Genomic DNA, 23,118 nt, shown 5'->3' on the forward strand with positions numbered 1-23,118 from the left:
TGTGGGGAGAGAGCCCATCATGCTCACATTCATGTGCATGATATTATGGTAAATTGTAGCTCCTTGTGACTGGCTAAGTGAATTTGGAGATTTTATGATGGGCTTTAAATAAAGTAACCCTCACCAAATGGACAACTGGCCTAAAAGCATCCTAATAAAGGAACTGTTGATTAGAGATTTGACTAAAATCCCAGAAAACGTGAATAATAACAGGAAAATATCAAAGCTGGCACTTCTACTTTGTGCTAATTTATAAGTAAAAATAAAGGCAATACAATAAGTTCTGAAAAGTCACCTGAAAAAAATTTAAACCCATACAAGTGAGTCTCCAAAATATGGATTGATTGAAATTCACTAGCGTTAATAATTAATCTTAACCAAAGTACATATTATTGTCAAATTGTTCACTAATGATATTATGAATCCATTACGATGACCAAAAAATGTAAAATTTTTATTTCACATTTATAATATCCTTTAGATTCATCTTTGGTGGGGTACCTGGCTGGGTTAGTCGGAAGGGCCATGTGACTCTCGATCTCAGGGTCATGAGTTTGAGCCCCATGTGGGGTGTAGAGATTAAATAGATAAAAACTTTAGATTCATATTGGAACACACATCATAATATTTGTAATAAACATGCAGAATTAACAAATAATACTCTTTTATTGACAGTATTGTATGAACAAAAATGTTTGGAACTCACATCTCTAGGCCATAGGTTGTCAGAAAGAAAAAGAAGAGAGGTGTGTACAGGAGGCATTTTGGATGTTGACTTAACTGGATGTGGCAGCTAAGTGGATGGCGGGACAAGATCTGGAAAGAATTAAAAAGTGACCTGGGTTTTATACTAGAATAATGTTCAGAGGGGAGACATGGTGCAGAAAAGGATGTCTAAAGGAAGAGGTGGTTTTGGGTGTTGAGAGTGAGGTGGGCTATGGATGGGCATCAGTGCATGCTGGTCTCTCAAGATGACCTATGGTGTTTCAGAATGGAAGGTTCTCTGACTGCTTGATCCTCTGTTCTGGAATCAGCCTCTCACAGCCCAGGCTGATTATAGTCCTCAGGCTCTAAATAGAAGTTAGTGGTGTAATTTTTGCCCCTCTCCTTGGTGAGAATAACAGGCTGCCCTGCCATTGTGGAAGTGGCTATGAACCAGTCTGGGTAGGAAACAGACTGAAAGGTAGATGTGGAGCCCTCCCTACTATGGAAAAAGAGAAAGGGCTTCTGTGCTTTCTTCTCCTTGGACATATCCATGATCTTTTTCTCCTAGGATCAGGAAAAAAGCTTATTAGAGAGGATTACTTAGAGAAAGGTCTAAATCAACAAAGCCCTGAGAGTGACTGCTTTCCCCAAAGGGAGGAACAGAGGCAAGGGACACAGGCAGGTGAAGGGACACCAGGTGTCAAAACAGACAACCTGCTGGCTCCAATAGCTTGTCTCTACCTCAGCATCCCACAACACCAAGTGCTTCTGATTCTCTGAGAAGCACTATCTTCCATGAGAACAGAGACAGGCTTAAGCCCCTTTTGTGGGAGCTTCTAGTGGGCACCCATGTCCACACCATGCAGGTGTGGACATTTCACAAGATTCCCAGCCTCCAAGTGGGTTGACATTTTAGGGCATTCATCATAACCAGAAGGATTCATTTCATGACTACAAATGCTACCTTCAGTGCAGAAACCACAGGCATATAATCCACACAATTCAGACTAATAACTTTCCCTTGTCTCCTATGCCACTCGGTGGCCTTTGCTTAAGTGGGAGCAGCCCAGCATCTTGGAGGAGTTTTGGGAGGCAGTTAAAGAAAACTGAGGATGAAGAAACCATAATTCCTTGCCTTTTGAAACATTCTTATGGGTGTACCCTCTGGCTTTCAGAGAATGCTCTGATGATGTTCAAATTAATGTTACAACCATGCCCATTGACTTGGGGGTCAGTCAAGTCACATCTCCTTCCTTAAACTGAACAATCCGGATTGAAAAACTGTCATTTTTATTCAGTGATATGTTAAATGAAATAAAAAGTGTATCTCCCAGTGCTTCTCTCATGAGCTATACCACCACTCACCTTAAGCTGCAGAGTAGGCTGGCCCTGAATTTCTGCACAGAAGAGACAAAGATGGTTGCCCTTGATTCCCAAGTAAACCGGATTGCCTTTCCCCGCATCATGAAATTCTTTGTCTGTACATGTTATTAAATCAAGACTGACTGGAAACACAGGAAAAATGGAAAAAGGTATCAAGCCCCAAGCAGCAGAAAGTCCAGTCCATCTGGCCTGACATTACTCCTCCCAGCGAGGGGAGGGGATGCAGAGCCATCAGGACATTCCCAGAAGGCTCCTCCCATTCACCATGCAGCTGAGACCCTTCATCATTATCTGAAGCCCACTTTCATTCTCTTACTTAATATCAGAACCCCAGTTGTTACCAAGGCATATTGCAACCCAAAAATAAAAATAAAACTCCCCACCATATTTGCAGCTAAATTGGATCACATGCTGAAGTTGTAACCCATTAGATAAATGTGGATGTGTTGTGTGGGATTTCTAAGAATGTTTTTTAAAAGGAGTTGACTCAGCTAAGAGAAGCTCCTTTCTTATACCCTGTGTCTTTTTACTGCTGGCCTCAAATACTTGGATAATGGTTGAGGAGAACTTGGGCTTGGTAAGCAGAAAGCTAGAATTTTTGGACTATGGGGGTATCATAGAGCCACCACACTGGCCTCAGCCTGCCTGCTCAGGCTTCTTTTTCATGAGAAAGAAATAAACTTCTTATTTAAGCCCCAGTTATATGGGTTTTCTGTCACTATTAGCTAAATTTAATTCCCAACTAATTTGGCCCAGAGGCCTGGATGTTCTGCATCTATCCTTCTAGGCAGGGGCCAAGAAATCTCCCATCAACTCTCTTTATTGAATTCCCACTCAGGACAAGGCTGCATGTGTGCCCCAGAGATTTAGCTGAGGATAAGAGAGACATTGTCATTGCCCCCACAGAAAATGAGACCAAACATGTAAGTAGAGAAATGACCAGAATAAATTGCAATGCCTGTTTTGGGGGAAGAGACCAAAGCCTGGGACAGTAGGAGTCCAAATTTAGAAGAATCAAGAAAGATCTCTCTGAAGAGGTGAAGTTCAAGACAAGAACTTAAAGTTAAGAGGAAACTAGTATAGGAAAACATGGGGGCTAAAGGAGGTCTAAAAGGAGAGCATCACAGGGAAAGGATGGACAAAGGCCCCTATGTGGGTCTTTACTGGTGCCCCTGAAATCTCCATACTAGCTCCCACCTCCCACCCCCAAAATACAAACACATGGGAATGTTACTCTTCAATTAACATAGTTCAGAAGGTCACTCTTAATGCTTTGCAGAGAATGGATGAGACACTACACAAATGAAGGAGGAGCGAGGACAGTGAGGTGGCAATGGCAGTGGCCCAGGTAAGAGATATTATCTCATAAATAAAGCATATTTTGCACATAGACTCCTCCATCTTTGCTGATGGATTGGATAGAGATCAAATCAAGGATGTGTCCTGAACTTCTGGCTCGAGGAAACAAGTGATGGTAATGCCACTAATAGAGATGGAGAAGACTGGGCTCATCAGCAGTTTTGAGAAGTCAGACCCCTAGTTCTGCTTGGGATAGATGAAGCTGGAGATGTCTGAGGGGACATGGAGAGGACGCGGGTAAATCGTTCAGAGTGGACTTCTGGGTTGGAAGCACAAATGCCAGAGTGATAAATGTGATACATTAATCTAAGAGACCAGATCCCAATCCTTTCAGAGGGGTTACATAATGATTGCAGACTGAGATCTGAGGATCTGCAACATTTGGAGATTTTATAGAGAAAGTGGAGTTGGAAAGGAAAATGCCAAAGAGAAGTCAGGGAACCACAAGAGAATATTTCTACAGAAGAAGATGGGAAGTGTTCAAGAAGGAAAGAGTTACTGATTATGCTGACTGTAGCTGAGGAACCAAACATTGTGAGGATAGGGAAGCATATCTGGTGACCTTGGGAAGAGGAGAGTGAGAGAACAGTTCAGAAGTCAGGTTGTTTACTGAGGGTTGCTGGGGGGAGGGGGTTTGGGAGAAGGGGGTGGGATTATGGACATTGGGGAGGGTATGTGCTTTGGTGAGTGCTGTGAAGTGTGTAAACCTGGTGATTCACAGACCTGTACCCCTGGGGATAAAAATATATGTTTATAAAAAATTAAAAATTAAAAAAAAAAGAAGTCAGGTTGTTTGATGCAAGCATGAGCAGCAGAAGAAGTAGAAACAGGTTGTGTAGCCAGCTCTTCCATGAAGACTAGTATATAGCACTGTGTAGAGATTGGTATACAGGGGGAAAGCGTGGTTAGCAAGAATGGAATGTGGGAATCAAGAGAAGGAATTTAGCGTTAAGCTTAGAAATATTATATTAGAGCATGTCTGTCAGTGATAGAAAGGATCCACCAGACAGATGAAGGTAGAATATACAGGGAAGAGAAAAATTAAATCAAACATTGAAGTCCTAACAAAAGGGAAAGAAGGTGAGGCAGACGGACTTTTGCTGGGAGGAAGGAATATCCCCCATTATTAGAAGAGAGGACACCGAATTAGGAAAGTGTACAGGTTTGGTGGTGAAAAGATGATTAAGTTTGATTCTGGGGACATAAGTGGCGATGGTTGAAATTTAAAGAAGAGAAACTCCAAGGGGAAGCTCAACTGCTGCTCAACTGGGCAACCTCTTCTTATCTGAAGACATTATCTCTTGATAAAGAACTGTCAACCCCTCACACCCTCATCTCTAGGTACAGGGATTCTTCCGTGGAAGAGAACCTTCTTGTCCTTCCTGTGAACATTGGGCTGCCACCTAGAAGTAGGAAAGGCCCAAGGCCAGACTCAAGCAAGCTCAGTCCCATTCCCAGTGGAGCTGGTGTCCCTTTTACAGGCTTTGATTGTCACTCACCAGGTTTGACATTGCTGCTAAAAGGAGTTGCTATTAGTGAATTTTCTCTCAGGATCCACACCATTTGTTGAGAATCATGAACACCAAAGGTTCTGGGAAACTCTGCCACTGAGAGAAGACAGAAAAGCACAAAACACATATGAGGTTATTCTACACTTCAGGACTCTATCTGCATCATGGTAATAATGGTTTTTGAATCCTTGAGGGTAGGATTACTGCTCTGAAAAAGAGTAGCTATAAGGAAAAAGGAAGAAGAAATACGGCAGGAACTGATTTGTGGATCAAAGCATTTGTAAGATTCTACCTGCATTTATAGTTCCCAACAGATTTTCAAAATTTGTCTTTTTTTCTAGGGATGTCAATGACTTATTGTTTTCTGATTGATAGTCTCTGGGTAGTGGGAGAACCAAAAATATTCAAATTGTCATCAGTAGGTTTCTTTTTTTTTTCCTTTGCTCTCTTTACCAAAATAAATAATAATTCTGAACATACGTAATAAGAAAAGAGCTAAATGCTCTGAGATTTTCAAATGCAGGTTTTGTAATCTGCATGGTTTAGTAAGAAATAAATGCATCTATGGCTGAATTAAATGATAGGGGCCCTTGTACTCTATTGTCTTTGGGGAGGCAGGATGGAGAAATTTCCAAGCTGGTTTTAAATTCACCACTCACCTTGTGGGGTAGCCATGACGGCTTCAGATCTTCCTGGGATAGAGGAGGTAGATTAGATAATAGAGAAGAGGTTGTCCACAGCTGGTCTTGTGGGGGAAAGAAAGAAGAAAAACATGTCATCCATTTCTCACCACCCCTCTTCTACCCTAGAATTTTGTGTAAAAAATTTTTTGAGAAACCTGCCCCAAGATCCTGTCCCAGATGCACATTTGAAACTAAGGATGGAGTTTTCCAAGGCCAGAAAACCCCAAATGGAAACTCTCATCTCGTCATGACTAGGTAGTCCTCGTTCTCCAGACTCTGATGGCCTTGAGATGCCCTCCATCCATCACATCTGTGGTTGTGAGGAGGTTCCAGAGCATCACCTCAGGCACTGCTTAGAACAACAAGTCTCTGGATTTAAAGGAAGGAATGGAGGTGAGGGGACTGTGCACCTATCTCCAGTCTGGCCTCCCATATGGCTGCTGAGGCACCAATCATCTTGACTTCAAGCTTGAAAACCTCTGAATAACGGGCAGCAAATCTACCTCTCTGACCTGCATCTTCCCCCATTCTTCATCCAAAGAGGCTATTGCTAGGATATTGCACATGGACATCCACACAAGCTCTATTAGGTATTTTGACTGTCAGGGGCCATCTGTCCCTGGGCTCCTAATTAGAGAACCAGGACAGTTCCCCAAGAAGGCCACAAACTCCGCATATTGAAAGCCAGCTGATCCCATCCCAGGATCCTCACAGCCTGATTAAACAGTTATCACTGGACAGGAAGTAAGCAAATCACCACCTGCACTCTTAGAAGAAATCCTCACTCCTCCAGCACCCTGTGCTTCCGCCAAGGTTCCCCAAAGCCCCCCAAGGCTACACATAGAGCAGTGAAACAAGGCTTCCCACAAATGGCTTCTGAGCTGAAATTACCTTTGTCCAAGAGATCCTCTTATTCCTGGATCCAAAGTTAAGGTTCTATCTGCATCCAAGGGCGCTGGAAAGCTATCTAAGACTCTTAACTTTTACTGAAGGAGAGAACAGACACCCAGATGCAAGAGAAGATCACAGGTCACCAGGCTTCATGACTAAAGGCTGCACCTGTAATCTCTATTATGGACTATGGCTTTCTCAGGACTCAAGTGCTGTGACTGAATCGAACAGGTCCCGAGCATTTTATCCACACTGGGAAGGAAGGAGGTTTTGCCTCACTTGGGCTGGGACTGCCTAACCCTCAATATTTACTGGTTCCTGGTGCCAGAGGATTCATCGAGTATGTAAATGTCAACCAAGCATTATTATGACTTGTCTATTCACCCTGAAAAAGTAGGTCATGTCAAGCCCTTAAGAGCAACAACCAGGAAATATAGTCATCAACACTGACCTTGAGGAAAAGAAACATTATGGGACTGCCCCAGGGCTGATGACTGGATTCTTTTGCCACAAAATGACATACTGAGATGTTATTCCCAGGAGTGGAAGCCCCTAGTAGGTTTAAGAAAGACTAAAGAAGAGGTGGGTCCTCGAAGACCTGTGAAGCTTACTCCTGGACCACAGTCACCATACTCTCTGTCAATCCCAGACCAGTTAAAAATGCCCCAGTATATGCTTCTCCAGCTTTTCAGAGTTTATGTACATGCTGCTTCTCCATTCAAGGGAGCCTCCCCTGGACAAAGCCTGCTCCTGGGCACCTGCCTATCACTGACTCTGGATCACTGCCCTGGATTAATGGGAAAGGGAGCCTGGCTCCCAGTACTCCACAGCTCTGAGCTAGCAGACACATTAGGCCTTACATAAAGGAAAACTAAGGCTGTTGAACTCTGTGCCAGTCCCTTCAGGCCCATTGAGTTCACTGTCCCTGGGACATTTCCTTGCACCTATCAGCTTCACACTTCAAGGATATTCATCTCAAGGGAAACCTCAACCAATGGGGGAAAGGGCTTGTGGATAAATGTCAGTTTCCCCAGATTCTGGTGGGACAATGGTAGGGTTTCTCAGGTAGAATCCACACTAAGAGAGTAGTTAAGTGTTCAGAAGCCATAGATTTGAACTCGAAAGAAGTATGTTCACAATTAGGCTTTGCTACTTTCAGACTTGTGTCCTTGGCAGAGTCCTTTCACTTCTCTGATCCTCAAATAACTATTATATGAAATGCATTGTACCTTGCTGGATTATCATGTGGGTTAAAGAGTAATCAAAGCACTCAGCACATGACAGCTTCCTGTAGTAACTGATCTACTAAGTCTCCTATGTCTCTCACAAGACCACAGATCAGCCTACTTGTCTCTATCAGCCTTTTTGCTTTGACCACTAAATACATCATCCCAGCTCTTGACATTTGTGCTACCTCATTAACCTAACATCCTCATGTCTACACTGTATACACTTCCAAGGGATTCCCACTGCACAATGGGAAACAAAAGGTCATTAGGGTCTTCTCCTGGATAGCCCTATCACCATTCCCTCGGGAGCATGGAATCATGAAGCACTCACACCTAAATGTGCAGTAGGTGCCTCTGAGTCAAAACTATGATTCAGAATCAATCTGTGGCTATGATGAGGAGTTGCCCTCGGTATCCATTAACATGAGTTGATTTCTATGCTTTAAGAAGAAAGTTCAAAGCCTATGACATCACCCCCATGCTCCCTGTATAGGACCAGACCCACTTGGATATCTTGAGAAGAGAGATTCAATGTCCTGTCATAGGGTACAAAGAAGCAAATATTCAGGATACACTGGTATGGATGATGCATGCAAACACATTCAGAACCACACCCAATAAGACATGGATCCTTTCAGAGTCATTATTTCATCCTATAAATATATGGAGCTCCATGTAGCTGGTGCCATTAGTTGAGGTGATTGGGGTTTTGGTGATACCAAATAACCCAAGACCTCTACTTATGTCTCCCTAATATGGAGGTGCATTCTTTACTACCAAGGTAGTGAATGACCCTGAGAAGGGACACTGTGTCAAATATGTGAAGGAAATTTCTCTCTCTGTAAGAAAAGCACTCCATAGGAATAAAATCTAGAGATATAGCCTTCCTTCTCTCTTCAGGTAGCCAGAACTGGATCCAACTTGGGATTTCATTCCTTTGTCCACCCATATCTATCCTTCACTGCTTCACATCAATATAGAATATATATAATATAGTCACCTTAGTTCCATAAATCCTTCCCAATTTCTATAGCACAATTCCCATCATTCAGCTTGACCACTGTTCACATTTCACCAAGTTATTAGATGGAACCGTCCTTGTTCTATATATCTTCAATATTCAAAGCATGATCTGTGGACCAGTAGCATTCGCATCACCTGGTAGCTTGTCAGAAATGCAGAATCTTAGGGTTTATCCCAGACTTCTGGAATAAGGATCTGAAATAAAGGAACATTAAAACTACCATATTTTCTGTACTGATATAACACACACACACACACACACACACACACACACACACACACGTGCCATACTCTAGTCACAGCAGCACACACACACACACACACAAAAAAAAAAAAAGATGTCAAGACTCAGCGGCCATCTAGGACTGGAGAGGGGGCAAGAAAACCAGATGTAGACCTACCCTTACCTTCCTGCAATCCCTGAGACCCATGAAGTGGGCTGTCTTGGCACAAAGAGGGGAAGGGAAAGATATAAAGAAAGGAAGTAATTCCAGGAAGGCTGTGGCCATGGACAAGCCCTCTGGAGAACTTCTACTTTGAGTACTCACATCTTGTTTGAGCCAAGAACTCAAACTGTATTTGGTTTAATATAGATGAAACACTTTCCACCATAAACAAAGAGAAAGCCTCTCTAGAGAAGGGCAGAGCCACTTAAATAATTTTACAAAGGCAACAAGCCACAAGTAGTTGGAGATTACCAGGCATACAAGTAAACAAGATCACAAGAACAAGAGCAAAAAAAAATTAACAAAGCAAGATAGCAGAAATGTACACAAATAAGAGACTCTGTAATTATCATACACAGAGCTTAAAACAACTACCTTAACCATATTAAAAAAGCAAATAAGAAACATGGGTATATTTTTCTAAAACAGCGAACTATGAAATGTGGCAGATTTGAAAGAGTTAAATAGCATCTCTACAATTACATAACACAACAAATAAAATTATATAAACCAAAATTTGTATTTGGCAACAGACAACACACAGCAGAAAAATTAGAGAGTACTATTAGCTTATGGTATAGGAAATTCTAGCACTCACTGCCTTCCAGAAATGTCAATTTGAACAATTATCCATATATAAAAATACCTCTACAAGAGCTAAGAATTCCAGGTAAGGGATAACAGCATCTGGGTAGAATACATAAATAAGAAAAGATGCACTGAAAAGGGAGTAGGAAACATAGTTTCACATTACTCCCATTACCCAGCCCCCCTCAACAAAGTCAAGGTAGCTCAGCATGGAAAGAGATATCCAACTCATGGGAAGAGAGTGAATTAAGGAACTGACTTCATGTGTTCTCTACCACCAGTCCACACCAGCACCGGCAGCAGCACCATGCTGACTCCTGTGGCCTGAGGCTCTGGGCCTAGCCCAGCATCAGGCTGGTCTTCTGGTAGACGCCAACACCCAGACTATTAGTCCATCCCAGCACAGGGTACACCTCCCAAAACTCAGGCTCCAGGCAGCCTCCTGCTAATCCAGACTCCCGGGCCTCCCTAGCATCAGGCTGACTCTCATGGCCCTAGGCTACCAGCCTCCCCCAGCACCCAAGCCCAGCCTTCACAAACCTAGACTCCAGATAAGCTCCCATGGAATGAGGCTCCTTGCCTTCCCCAGTTCCAAGCTGGTACCATTGTCCCCAAGATTCAGGCAGTCTCCCATGGATTCAGGCCCCCAGGATGCCCTAGCACCAGGCCAGACCCCATGTCCTCAAGGATATAGACAGGTTACACCCATAAACCTAGGCTCCAGTTGGGCTCCCATGGATGTCAGCTACCAGCCCACTACAGCACCAGGATGGTCCCTAAAGCCCCAGTTTCCAGACCAACTCCCATGGCCCCAGCCTCCAGGCTAGCCCCTATGGATCCAAACTCCAGAGTGTCCCTCATGGCCCTTGCAGCTACAGGCTACAGGCTAACTCTCATGGACCTAGGCTTCAGGCTTGCCTAAGTGCTAGGGTGGCCTTCACGGTCCCAGCTTCTAGGTTCCCATGAAACCAGATTCCAGGGGTATCCCACCACCAGGCCAGCCCCTGTGGACCCAAACACGAGGCTCATCTTATACAGACCCCAGTCCCAGGCCTACCACCATAGACAGGCACTGAGCCTGTGAACCCAGTGAACCCAGATTATCAGACTGGCCTCTGTGGACCCAAGCACAGGCCTGCCCACTTGCTAACCCAGGCACCAGACCTGCCTACCTGCCAACCCAGGCACCAGACCTGTCTGAGAATTTCAATACCATGCCCACCCAGAATCTCTGGACCAAGCTGACTGGTAAAGGGCTTTCCCTTCCATAGCCAACCTACAAAAAAATGAAAAGAAATTCCTACCTCCTTAAATGCACAGACACCATTAAAGTTCACAAGGATCACAAATAATCAAGGAAACATGACACCACTAAAGAAAACTAATAAAACTCCAATGACTGACCCTAAAGAAATGGAGATAAATGAATGATCTATGAACCCTGAATAATCCTCTTAAAGAAATTCAGTGAACCACAAGAACACACAAGTAGACAACAAAAAAATATGTATATCAAATAACCACCTTACTTTGTATACCTTAAACTTACACAATACTATATGTCAATTATATCTCAACATATCTGGAAACAATAAAAGAAAAAGAGAATTAATAAATTGAAGATAAATGAGAAGAAATACAAATTATAGCACAGACACAGGAATGTTGGAAAATACAGAAAAGGGTGGAAAAGATGTGGGTAATAAATTGAGAAAGCTATGCCATTTATTGGAGTCAAAAAAGGAAAGATAAAGTAGGGCAGAGGAACTATTTGAAGAAAAAATTGCTGGCATTCCTCAAACTGATGAAGACACCAATTCACAGTTTTAAGAAACACAATAAATCCCAAGTAAGGTAAATAAAAAGAAATCAGTATCAGACTGAAATTGCATAGAATCCAAGACAAAGATAAGCAAGTAAGAGAAACAGATAATAAAAAGGCACCATCTTCAAGGAAGCAGAAGACTGACAACTAACTTCTCACTAACAACAATGGAAGTTAGAAGACAGTAGAATGATATCTCAAACATGGAAAGAAAAAACTTGTAATGGAATTCCACACTCTGGAGAATTTCTTTCCAGATTAAAGGCAAATCAAAAACAGTCTCAGATAACTTAAAGCTCAGGATGTGGAAAGGCTCACTTTAGGGAATAATAAAAAAGGGGCATCAAGCCAAGAATTCTCTATAGCAGAGAATTTTTTTTAAGATTTTATTTATTTGAGGGGCGCCTGGGTGGCTAAGTGGGTTAAAACCTCTGCCTTCGGCTTGAGGGGTCCTGGGATTGAGTCCCACATCAGGCTTTTTGCTCCTCAGGGAGCCTGCTTCCTCCTCACTCTCTGCCTGCCTCTCTGCCTACTTGTGATCTCTGTCTGTCAAATGGATAAATAAAATCTTTTTTAAAAGAGAAACTGAGTGAGAGAGAGAGCACAAGCAGGGAGAGCAGCAGAAGCAGACTTCCTGCTGAGCAGGGAGCTTGATTTGGGACTCAATCCCAGGACCCCGGGATCATGATCTGAGCCAAAGGCAGATACTTAACCAAATGAGCCACACCGGTGCCCTCGATAGTAGAGAATTCTAAGCTTTTTTTTTTTTTTTTTTTTTTTTTTTTTTTTTTTTTTTTTTTTTTCAGAAATAGCTCTTTGTGTGTTACTGAGCCCTCAGGGAGAAACAAACACATATATGAGGCACCTAGTAAACATTCATCCCAAACTGTCCATTTTGATTTTAATTATGTCAGACTATCAAGCAATAAAGTTAGACACATGCCCAGAAGCTCTTCACTCTCAATCCAGAATTGACCCCAAGCAGAACTAGAGGGTTCATGTAAGCTATATGCACATGTAATGAAGATCCCCATGTCACCAGCATAGTTGCCACAGTGCCCTTCCCCTAGCTTGCCTTTCCAGTCATATGGAGGGTCCCCTATAACCAGTTCAAAGAGGAGAAAAAAACCCAAGTATCGTTTACACTTTGGTCAGCTCAATATGAGCTATCAGGCAAAGGTGGATGAGAGCTGTTTTACAAACACACTTGGCAGTGTCCTTAAGGAACAGTAAAGAGAGGAAATAGTCAATGGGAATAGCTGGGAATAAGGCAACAGGTCATTCACTTACTATGAAAATAAGTGTCCCAAAGGAACAATACACACAGATTCCTTCCTAGACAGTAGTCAATGAGTGGCTTGCTGATCAGAAGACTGAAAGATAAGGAGATATGGAGTAAAGGCATGTGGATGGGTATACGGGAGTGGACACAAAATGTGAAGACGTTTGTATTATATGTTAATGCCCACCAGTGACCACAGAAGAGTCACTAGATACACAAGCAAATAAAACCACTCTGCTAGTTGACATTACCTACTACCCTAGAACAGACATGATGGGCATATGAACAGTGGGAGTGCATTCTATTTCATAAGTTCCTTAGTAAAACATTGATTCTTAGGCTGTGCTGTAAACCTACTAATTTGGAATTTTGAGAGAAATGGGGTTTTTTTTACACTAATTTTTTTTTATTTCTTTTCAGCATAACAGTATCCATTGTTTTTGCACCACACCCAGTGCTCCATGCAATACGTTACCCTCCCTAATACCCACCACCTTGTTCCCCCAACCTCCCACCCCCCGCCCCTTCAAGATCCTCAGGTTGTTTTTCAGAGTCCATAGTCTCTCATGGTTCACCTCTCCTTCCAATTTCCCTCAAGTCCCTTCTCTCCATCTCCCCTTGTCCTCCATGTTATTTGTTATGCTCCACAAATAAGTGAAGCCATATGATAATTGACTCTCTCTGCTTGACTTATTTCACTCAGCATAATCTCTTCTAGTCCCATTCATGTTGCTACAAAAGTTGGGTATTCATCCTTTCTGATGGAGGCATAATACTCCATAGTGTATATGGACCACACCTTTCTTATCCATTCGTCCATTGAAGGGCATCTTGGTTCTTTCCACAGTTTGGTGACTGTGGCCATTGCTGCTATAAACACTGTTGGTGGGAATGCAAGTTGGTGCAGCCACTTTGGAGAACAGTGTGGAGATTCCTCAAGAAATTAAAAATAGAGCTTCCCTACGACCCTGCAATTGCACTCCTGGGTATTTGCCCCAAAAATACAGATGTAGTGAAAAGAAGGGCCATCTGTACCCCAATGTTTATAGCAGCAATGAGAGAAATGGGTTTTGATTCACTAGATCCAGAGTGAGCCCAAACATCTGAGCTTTTATTTCAGACCCGGGATGATTCTGATATTACTTCAAGTTTGAGAAATACAGATACACAATATATTTCAGTACTGATGCCATTTATTTTATTTTTTTTCAGTGTTCCAAAATCCATTGTTTATGCATCACACTCAGTGCTCCATGCAATATGTGCCCTCCATAATATCCACCATCAGGCTCACCCAACCCCCCCACCCCTCCCTTCCAAAACCTCAGATTGTTTCTCAGAATACACAGTCTCTCATGGTTTCTCTCCCCCTCCAATTTCCCCCAATTCACTTCTCCTCTCCATCTCCCAGTGTTTTCTGTGTTATTCCTTATGCTCCACAAGTAAAACTATATGATAATTGACTCCCTGCTTGATTTATTTCACACAGCATAATCTCTTCCAGTCCTGTCCATGTTGACACAAAAGTTGGGTATTCATCCTTTCTGATGGAGACATAATACTCCATTGTATATATGAACCATATCTTCTTTATTCATTCGTCTGTTAAAGAGCACCTTGGTTCTTTCCACAGTTTGGCGACTGTGGCCATTGCTGCTATGAACACTGGGGTACAGATGGCTCTTCTTTTCACTACATCTGTATCTTTGGGGTAAATACCCAGTAGTGCAATTCCAGGGTCATAGGGTAGCTCTATTTTTAATTTCTTAAGGAATCCCCATACTGTTTTTCAAAGTGGCTGCCCAACTTGTAGTTCCACCAACAGTGTAAGAGGGTTCCCCTTTCTCCACATCCTTTCCAACACTTGTTGCTTACTGTCTTGTTAATTTTGGCCATTCTAACTGGTGTAAGGTAGTATCTCAATGTGGTTTTGATTTTAATCTCCCTGATGGCTAATGATGATGATGAACATTTTTTCATGTGTCTGTTAGCCCTTTGTATATCTTCTTTAGAGAAGTGTCTGTTCATGTCTTCTGCCCATTTTTTAAAAATTTTTTTAATTTTATTTTTTTATTAAATTAATTTATTTATTTTCAAAAAAACAGTATTCATTATTTTTTCACCACACCCAGTGCTCCATGCAATCCGTGCCCTCTATAATACCCACCACCTGGTACCCCTACCTCCCACCCCCCACCACTTCAAACCCCTAGGGTTGTTTTTCAGAGTCCATAGTCTCTCATGATTCACCTCCCCTTCCAATTTACCCCAACTCCCTTCTCCTCTCTAACACCCCTTGTCCTCCATGATATTTGTTATGCTCCACAAATAAGTGAAGCCATATGATAATTGACTCTCTCTGCTTGACTTATTTCACTCAGCATAATCTCTTCCAGTCCCGTCCATGTTGCTACAAAAGTTGGGTATTCATCCTTTCTGATGGAGGCATAATACTCCATAGTGTATATGGACCACATCTTCCTTATCCATTTGTCCGTTGAAGGGCATCTTGGTTCTTTCCATAGTTTGGTGACCGTGGCCATTGCTGCTATAAACATTGGGGTACAGATGGCCATCTGTACCACCCATTTTTTGACGTAATTATCTGTTTCGTGTGTGTTGAGTTTGAGGAGTTCTTTATAGATCTTAGATATCAGCCATAGCAACTTCTTTCAAAATATGTCTCCAAAGGCAAAAGAAACAAAAGCAAAAAATGAACTTTTGGGACTTCATCAAGATCAAAAGCTTCTGCACAGCAAAGGAAACAGTCAACAAAACAAAGAAGCAACCCACAGAATGGGAGAAGATACTCAAATGACACTACAGACAAAGCAATGATGCCATTACATTAAAATAATTAGGTGGCCAGAAGTGTTCCACCATAGGTGGGTCATCTGCTGACACCCTGCTAGATAAGGACAGACCCAATGATGGGAACGAGATGGCTCATACTTTGCTCTAGCTGTCTTGTTCTGTGTGATTGTTGTTGATTTCTCACACAGTGCTTCATAACATACCAAAACAAGGAGACAGAAATTGAAACACCAAAAATCAAGAATATCATATTTCCAGTCCTTCTACTAAATGTCAGTGTAGTCCTCAGCAAGTCATACCCACTTCCAGGTATCCCCCTTTCCTTACCCATAAAAAGAAAAAGCTGGAGGAAAATTATGTCATTCAGAAAAGTTATCCAAATCTTGAAAAAGCAAGGAGATTATGGTGTGCCTTTTCAATAGTAGAGCATTGTCTAACAGGCCTACCCAAAGGTCATCTGACTCTCTATAAAAATGATTTTTATTGACTTAATAATTAATACTTCTATTAAACAGATAAAGAGCATATGATTTTTGTACAGTAGAGATCCAAATGACATCTCTCTGGTAGAAAAGATAATGTCTAAAGTTGGTAATTCAAGAAGTAGAAGTAAAACATATCCCTAGACACATGGAGGAAAACTGAGAAAAGAGCCTCATAGAAAGAGGCTCAGGACAGAAGAATGTCACTTTTAATCATAGACATGTATGGTTCTGGAAGAATTTTCTTTTAAACATCTTTTTAAAGCCTGGGAAATAAAACGTCATGTTTTATTGACATGAATAATTGTTTATTACAGCCACTGTTCCCAGGTTCCCAAAGGCAGCACCTTCAGTCCCTTATGCCCGATCGTTCATGAGTTCAGGGATGGTATCATCAGGTCCAGCTTCAGGAAACATCCTTTGCCTTTCAGCAGTCCTGATGTCAGAAGATATGATCCCCAAAGGAGAAAAACATCCCACTCAACTGTTTTCACTGCAGTTGCAATTTTGGTGGCAAGGTTCTTAATTCCTTCCCTGAATCCCAAACCCCATCTCTCAGTATAACCTGTCAGATTACACTTCATCAGGAGCTTCCTGGCTATAATATGAAACTGCTCGTCATATGTGGGGGTCAGGATTGAGACCAAAAGGAAAGAGATGATTCGCCCCAGATTGGTAGGTGACAAATTTAATAAACAAGGAAACTCATATAAGACACTTGTCTTCGGGCAGCTGCAAGACAAGTAGATCTCCATACTTACCCACTAGAATATTAAAAATTTATATTGAAGTTTTAACTGGGTTCGGCCACATATTCCATCCAGATGTCTCAACAACACATCACTATCTCTGGGCTGTGTCCTTGGGAGAGCTTCTGGGAGCAGGGAAAGCAGGCAGAGCACACACATTGAAAGGACAGGGGAGGGGGTGAGGAGCCTCCAACTGCCAGAGACTGGGTCGTGGGTCAAGGGGTGGTCATATCCTCTCAATGACCTCCCCCAACATACTGTGTCAAGTCCTTTATACCACCCCATTGCTAAAGACTCAAAAGAACTGAATCCTTCAAGGAATATTGACCTGGAGCTCCTAGAACTCAAATGCCAGAGCACTGATACTCAAATGTGTGGAAACCAGGTGTTCACCAGGCCATAAATTTGAAAATAAGGATGTCACTACTCACAGGGGCCTTCCACGATTTCATATGCTGTGGTATTTCTCAAATGTGATGGATAAGCCAGGGGTCCCTGGAAGTCCGTTCTCCAGTTCCACAAACTATGAGATTACTACTATGTTTATACTCGATCACTCTCTAAATATGTTATCAGAATCTCTGATAGCCAGGATAGCCAGTGACATGACACCAAGACTCATATTTGAGCTTTTGTTTGGGCTCAGATCTATGCCAAGTGACAATCCAAAGTGTCACAGTGTCTGCACGAGCAATTTTTTTGGTAGAGAAAAGAGATGGGACAATGGAATTACCACACAGCCTGTAGTAGTCTGGAAATGCTATAACACTCGGACCATAATCATGTCACAATCAAATGTGTCTTTGGGATCCAACTGTCAAATTTAATAACCGACAATGTAACAATGTAAATTGGCAGATGTAAGACACTGCCACCATTTATTAGTAGGGAGCATAGTCATAAATATTTAATAACCAATTCTTCTATTTCATATCCCAGAACTAATTAGCTCAGTGCCCATTTTAATGTTATTTTTTATAAAACTACAGTGCTAAAACTATATGTAATGGAAGAAGAAAACTTTAAAGAATCAAGACACCTTGCATTAAATGGTTCTTACTGATTGTTTACTGGCCTGCCTAGCAGAGTATGTGGTCTGATTGTCCAAAAGTAGGAAAAAAAAATTTAATTTACTGGTGCTATTTTGGAAATTGTACTTAAGCAAACAGAATTTTCTGTGTTTGTAATAACAGTCAAAATAAGAAAAGTATTATATACAGAACCAGATCTGAGCTACATCTTTCTACAATTATACCCACAATCAATGTTTTAATTTCACCAGATTTCATTAGAATACATCATCCGTCAGGTCCTGGGCTCTTGTTTTTTGGGAGGTTTTTGATCACTGCCTCAATCTCATTACTAGATATCAGTCTATTCAGGTTGTCAATTTCTTCCTGGTTCAATTTTGGGAGTTTATAGTTTTCCAGGAATGCATCCATTTCACCTAGGTTGCTTAGCTTATTGGCATATAACTGTTGATAATAACTTCTGATGATTGCTTCTACTTCCTTGGTGTTAGTTGTGATCTCTCCCTTTTCATTCATAATTTTATAAATTTGGGCTTTCTCTCTTTTCTTTTGGATTAGTGTGGCCAATGGTTTATCGATCTTATTGATTCTTTCAAAAAACCAGCTTCTAGTTTCATTGATACGTTCTACTGAATCTCTGGTTTCTACCTCATTGATCTCAGCTCATCATCTGTAGCATGGCTACTGGAAAAGCTAGGCTCTCTGTTCCGAAGAAATGGACCTTTCCTGCAGTTTTTAAAGGATTATGTGGATGGTGAGTATGCCTAAAAAGAAAAGTCTAGAAGAGGCAAAGAAATCAGGGCTGTGAGGCTGTACAGAAAGTAGTGAAATAATAGTTCTCTTTTACATGCATCATCTCACCCCTAGTCTATCACCAGCAACAAGGGCTCTCCTCCCCCCAGTTAAGCCCCAGGCCCAGGCTCACCCACCCAGCTATCCTCATTCAATTATTCTTGCTAATTTCAGTTTACTATGTTTGCTATTTCATTTTATATCTTAAGTTTTAGCTTTCTTATTGTATAAACACATGAAGTTTATATTTGGCTTTATGTTTACATATTAAAATTGGGAAAATGTAATTTAATTATTATTAAAAATCTTTATCTTTAAAAGTTATTTAACCCTTAACAGCATACATAATACAACTTGAGATATACTAGCAATATACAAACTATATGGAAAATGTAATCCAAATAGGAAAGGAAACAAAACAAAACAAAAAACAATCAGTTCCGTGCTAGTTACCCAATTCTGGGTAAGATTCATGAGCTCCAACCTTCTCCATATCCACCCCCAGGGAATGCCCTAATGTCTTTGGGTCCAAACATCCTCATACTCACACTGTGGGATGGCTGTGGGATGAATAGCTTCAGCCTGAGAGGAGAACCTTTCATCACCCCTCCCTTCTATGTCTGAGCCCACATTCTATGCCTCAGTTGCCGTGAAGTCATTCATAAAGTACGGTGATAACAGGGTCCTGCCCACCTCTGAGCATTGATGTGAAATGACACGGAGACAGTATGGAGGAAAGCATGCTGGTAACTACAAAATTTAATACAAATATTTCTGACCAAGATATCCCCTCCAGCCTGAGTTCAAGCATTGATACTTAAATTGAAGTTAACATTATTTTCCCCCTGGTGTGAAGTGAGGAAGATGGGGTGGCCTTTGTCAGAGGAGGCAATGAACCAGCCAGGGAAGGCCACAGACTCAAAGGTAGAGGTACTGTAAATCTCTAAGCGGTAGAAGAGGAAGGGATCCACGGGCTCCACTTCATTGTACAGACGCAAGATCTTCTCCTCCTGAAATATGATAGAGAACACCCGGCAGAAGAAGCAGAGACAGTGTGAGTCATTCAAAGTTACTTGTACACAAACAGTAAATGTTCCAAATTATGAGAAAGCCTTAGCCCTCTTTTAAAACGGGTTGGGAACAGCAGAGGGAGCACACAATCTCACCTTCCCAGTCCCCAGCCTCAGATCCACAAACAGAGGAGAAAAGACATGAGGAACAGGTTAGTGAACAAGTGGCACACTCCAACAATGAGTTGGGACTCTCCTCACACAAGAGGCCAAGCAGAGGAAAAGGAAGGACATGCAGATTTGCAGCAGTAAACCAAGGACCTCTCCTACCAAAGCTGCAGCAATGAGGGCTGCCGCCCTACAGACACCACTGCGCTAACCCAAATTTGCATTCGTCTTTGACCAACTGCCAACATGTGAGAGAGGTCACTGCCATGAAATAGACACAAGAGTCTCTAAAAAACTAGAGGATTTGCATTAAAAACAACAACAACAACAAAGTAAATAGAGCAATCAGAAAATGCCTTCTATATCACATATAGAAGTTTATTTTGTATATTTATATACCATGTATTTAAGTAAAAGAAATATTTCTAACTAAACTACACATGCACAAATACCTCCAGAGAGCTACTACACAGAATGGTCTGTAATTCAGCCACATTCAAAGTCCCTCCCTATCTTATTTTCTTCATTAGTTCCAATTATCATTTGAACTTAGTATATTTAACTCTCAGGCATATCACCACTGCTAGACTAGTTCATCATTGCATTCCTCAATACAGAGAAATTCAAAAGAGATGTGTTCATTAAATAAAAAGACACTTTCTCATTTCAAACTCCAGTACATCGTCCTCCTCCCTTCCAACTTACAGCCTGGAAAGCACTGGGCTATAGGTCCCCTCTGCCCTCCCCAGTTTATGGCTGCTTCTCTAGCAAGTCATCATTTTGTCTTCCTGTCCATCATTCCCAGTAGCATATTTGCTGTCATTCCACCATCTTAAAAAATAACTGTTTTGAATGCCCACCACCCTCCCAGCTCCCCTTTGCAGAAACTTCGCTGTAATAGTTGTCTATATATGCTGTCCTGGATTTTTCCCTTCCTATCCCTCTCTGAGACCCCCTCCATCCAGGATTTCCACCTCCAGCACTGCAGAAACAGTGCTGTTACCAAGGTCCCTAAAGACCCATACATGGCAGAAGGTAGTGGTCAATTATTAATTTATCTGAAGACAAAACCACAATAGAAGGGCAGCTTACTAGACAAGACGTAGCTGAAAATGTGACTGTCAGTCCTCCTTCAGCACACTCCACATTCATTCTGTCAGTAAATGTTACTGGCTCAAATTAAATATTTTCAGAATCTAACTGGCTACCTACCTCCCACCTCCACTGCTATCCCCTAATTCATCAGATCTCACCTCGATCACCTAAAAGTCTCCCACAAGACTTTTACCTTTGCCCCCCACTGCTTTCAACTGGCAGCCAAAATAATTATTTTAAAACCTGTGTCCACTCATGTCACTCTCCTATTAAAAACATCCTAATAATTCCCCCATTTCACTCAGATTGAAAGGCAAAGTCCTTACAAATGCCAGCAAGGCCCTTTATGATCTACGTTTGTCTCTCCGAATTCGTCCTCCCTAATTCACTGCTCACACACTGTTTTCTCCACTAATCCTTGCTCTCCCCACATGCTGCTGGCTAACTCACTTGTTGCCTTCTATTGTCTGCTAAAATCTTAGCATGCCTGCTGCACTATTTTCTATGGCAACCCAACTCCACCTGGGTCTAGCACTACCAGCCTCTCTCTCCTGCTTTCCTAAGGGACATAACACCCTTAAAGACATCACCAACTTACCCATCATGATACTTATTGTCTACCATTTCTCTCCTCCTGCTAGAATCCACGCCCCGTGAGGGCAGGGCTCTCTGCCATTCTGGGCCTCCACGTGTGTCAGATGGCCACAACAGAGCTGGAGGCCACTAAGAACTCTTATATTTGCTGGACTGAATCATATGGGGTTAAACTAAATTGAACTGAATTAAATAAGCTATGGAACTGAAGTTTAAGGAACAAGAGTAAAGATTGAAATTTCAGAAAATGGCAAGGGGAGAATGACTTAGCAGACAGGATGAGCTTAAAATGGAATCATGACTTGGAAGATGGAACCAAGAAATTCTCCCAGGATGCAACAAGCAAAAAACAAAACAATGAAAGGATAGAAAGTATGGAAATTTAGACGAGATATTAAAGAGGATCTAGAAGTTCCAATGACTAAGGCATAGGAATTCCAAAAAGAAATAGAAGGCAGAATGCAGTTTACTTGACATAATGGTTGAGAATATCTCAAAATTCAAGAAGGACAAACACCCTCAACTAGCGAGGGGCAGGATAACTCAGTTGCATGCACAGGACTCAAAAATATCTAGGAATAGTAACTATGTTTAAGAATTGGAGAGTGTTTATTTTTTAATTCTAAAATTAGATTATCTACCAAATAAACATCTTTTAAAAGAAATTGGCCTTTTTTTAAAAAAAGTCATTTTTCATACTTACCTTCAGTTGCAATGTGGGCTGCCCTTCAATGTCCTCACAAGACAGACACATTTCTGGATTCTCTATTCCCAAGTAAATGGGAACGCCTCTGCCTTGCTCGAGCGATTCTGGATACTTGCATGGGACAACAGTGACAGTTACTAATAAAGATAAGAGCGGAGATGGTGTCAGTTTCCTCCGAAGTCATGACAAGGCCAGCATCTTTCAGGTGTGGCAGCAAAAAAACTTAGAAGTATCATCCCTGCTACCCCAGGCCCACCAAATAGCCAACTACTGTATTCATTCATTCATTCACTCACTCATTCATTCATTCATTCATTCATACCACGTACCAGTCACAGCCCTCGGAAATGCAGCAAGCACACAGAGTTAAGCAGATGGCAGACCCTGCCTTAGAGATTGTCACACCTCTGCTTAAACATCTGGAGGTGGGAAGTTCCAACTCCAAGCAAACCCTCTGATCCTTGAAGAGTTCCACTCATTAGCAAGTTTTGCCTAACGTGATGTTGAAATCTGCCTTCCTGTACCCACTCATTTAATCCTTTTAAGACACTTTGAAGTCAGGCAGGAGAAGATACTCCTCTTCCATGGGAGAGCCCGTCAGTCACTGAAAGCAAAGAGGCTGTTCTACCCTCTCTGCTTTCTATACCCTGGTCCAGACAAATTTGTCCCTGACACGGCTTCCCAGGCAGCTGCAAAATTCTCCTCCGTCCACGTGGGCCCTGTTGTCAGGCCACCCTTTCACAAAAGGCCAG

The 23,118-nt window shown here is 41.9% G+C and overlaps 2 protein-coding genes across 6 annotated transcripts in view; both read right to left on the reverse strand.

Moving 5' to 3' along the window:
* Nucleotides 1-557: 557 nt before the first annotated feature.
* Nucleotides 558-22,451, reverse strand: LOC116595903 (interleukin-36 beta-like). Of its 3 annotated transcripts, XM_032352747.1 has the most exons (6): nt 22,364-22,451; nt 8,762-8,979; nt 5,618-5,703; nt 4,947-5,054; nt 2,071-2,210; nt 558-1,269 (listed from the first exon to the last, which is right to left on the reverse strand). In XM_032352747.1, exons 3-6 carry the CDS (start codon nt 5,631-5,633, stop codon nt 1,039-1,041), a joined length of 495 nt encoding a protein of 164 aa, XP_032208638.1. In that variant the 5' UTR covers nt 5,634-5,703; nt 8,762-8,979; nt 22,364-22,451; the 3' UTR covers nt 558-1,038. The 3 variants fall into 3 exon arrangements, with proteins under 3 accessions (XP_032208638.1, XP_032208639.1, XP_032208636.1); XM_032352748.1 differs by lacking the exons at nt 8,762-8,979; nt 22,364-22,451 and adding an exon at nt 6,533-6,820 and having other exon boundaries at nt 5,618-5,650; XM_032352745.1 differs by lacking the exons at nt 8,762-8,979; nt 22,364-22,451 and adding an exon at nt 6,533-6,818.
* LOC116595902 (interleukin-36 gamma-like) overlaps nt 19,131-23,118 on the reverse strand; it is a 54,793-nt gene continuing 50,805 nt past the window's right edge. For all 3 annotated transcript variants that reach the window (XM_032352744.1, XM_032352743.1, XM_032352742.1), the window contains 2 exons: nt 22,364-22,503; nt 19,131-19,803 (listed from right to left, as the gene is read on the reverse strand). In XM_032352744.1, the coding sequence (XP_032208635.1) occupies nt 19,597-19,803; nt 22,364-22,503 (347 nt within the window). In that variant the 3' untranslated portion in view covers nt 19,131-19,596. The remainder of the gene's footprint in view (nt 19,804-22,363; nt 22,504-23,118) is intronic.

This window comes from Mustela erminea, chromosome 7, assembly GCF_009829155.1.
Source record: "Mustela erminea isolate mMusErm1 chromosome 7, mMusErm1.Pri, whole genome shotgun sequence".
In the NCBI taxonomy this organism is placed as follows: Eukaryota; Metazoa; Chordata; class Mammalia; order Carnivora; family Mustelidae; genus Mustela; species Mustela erminea.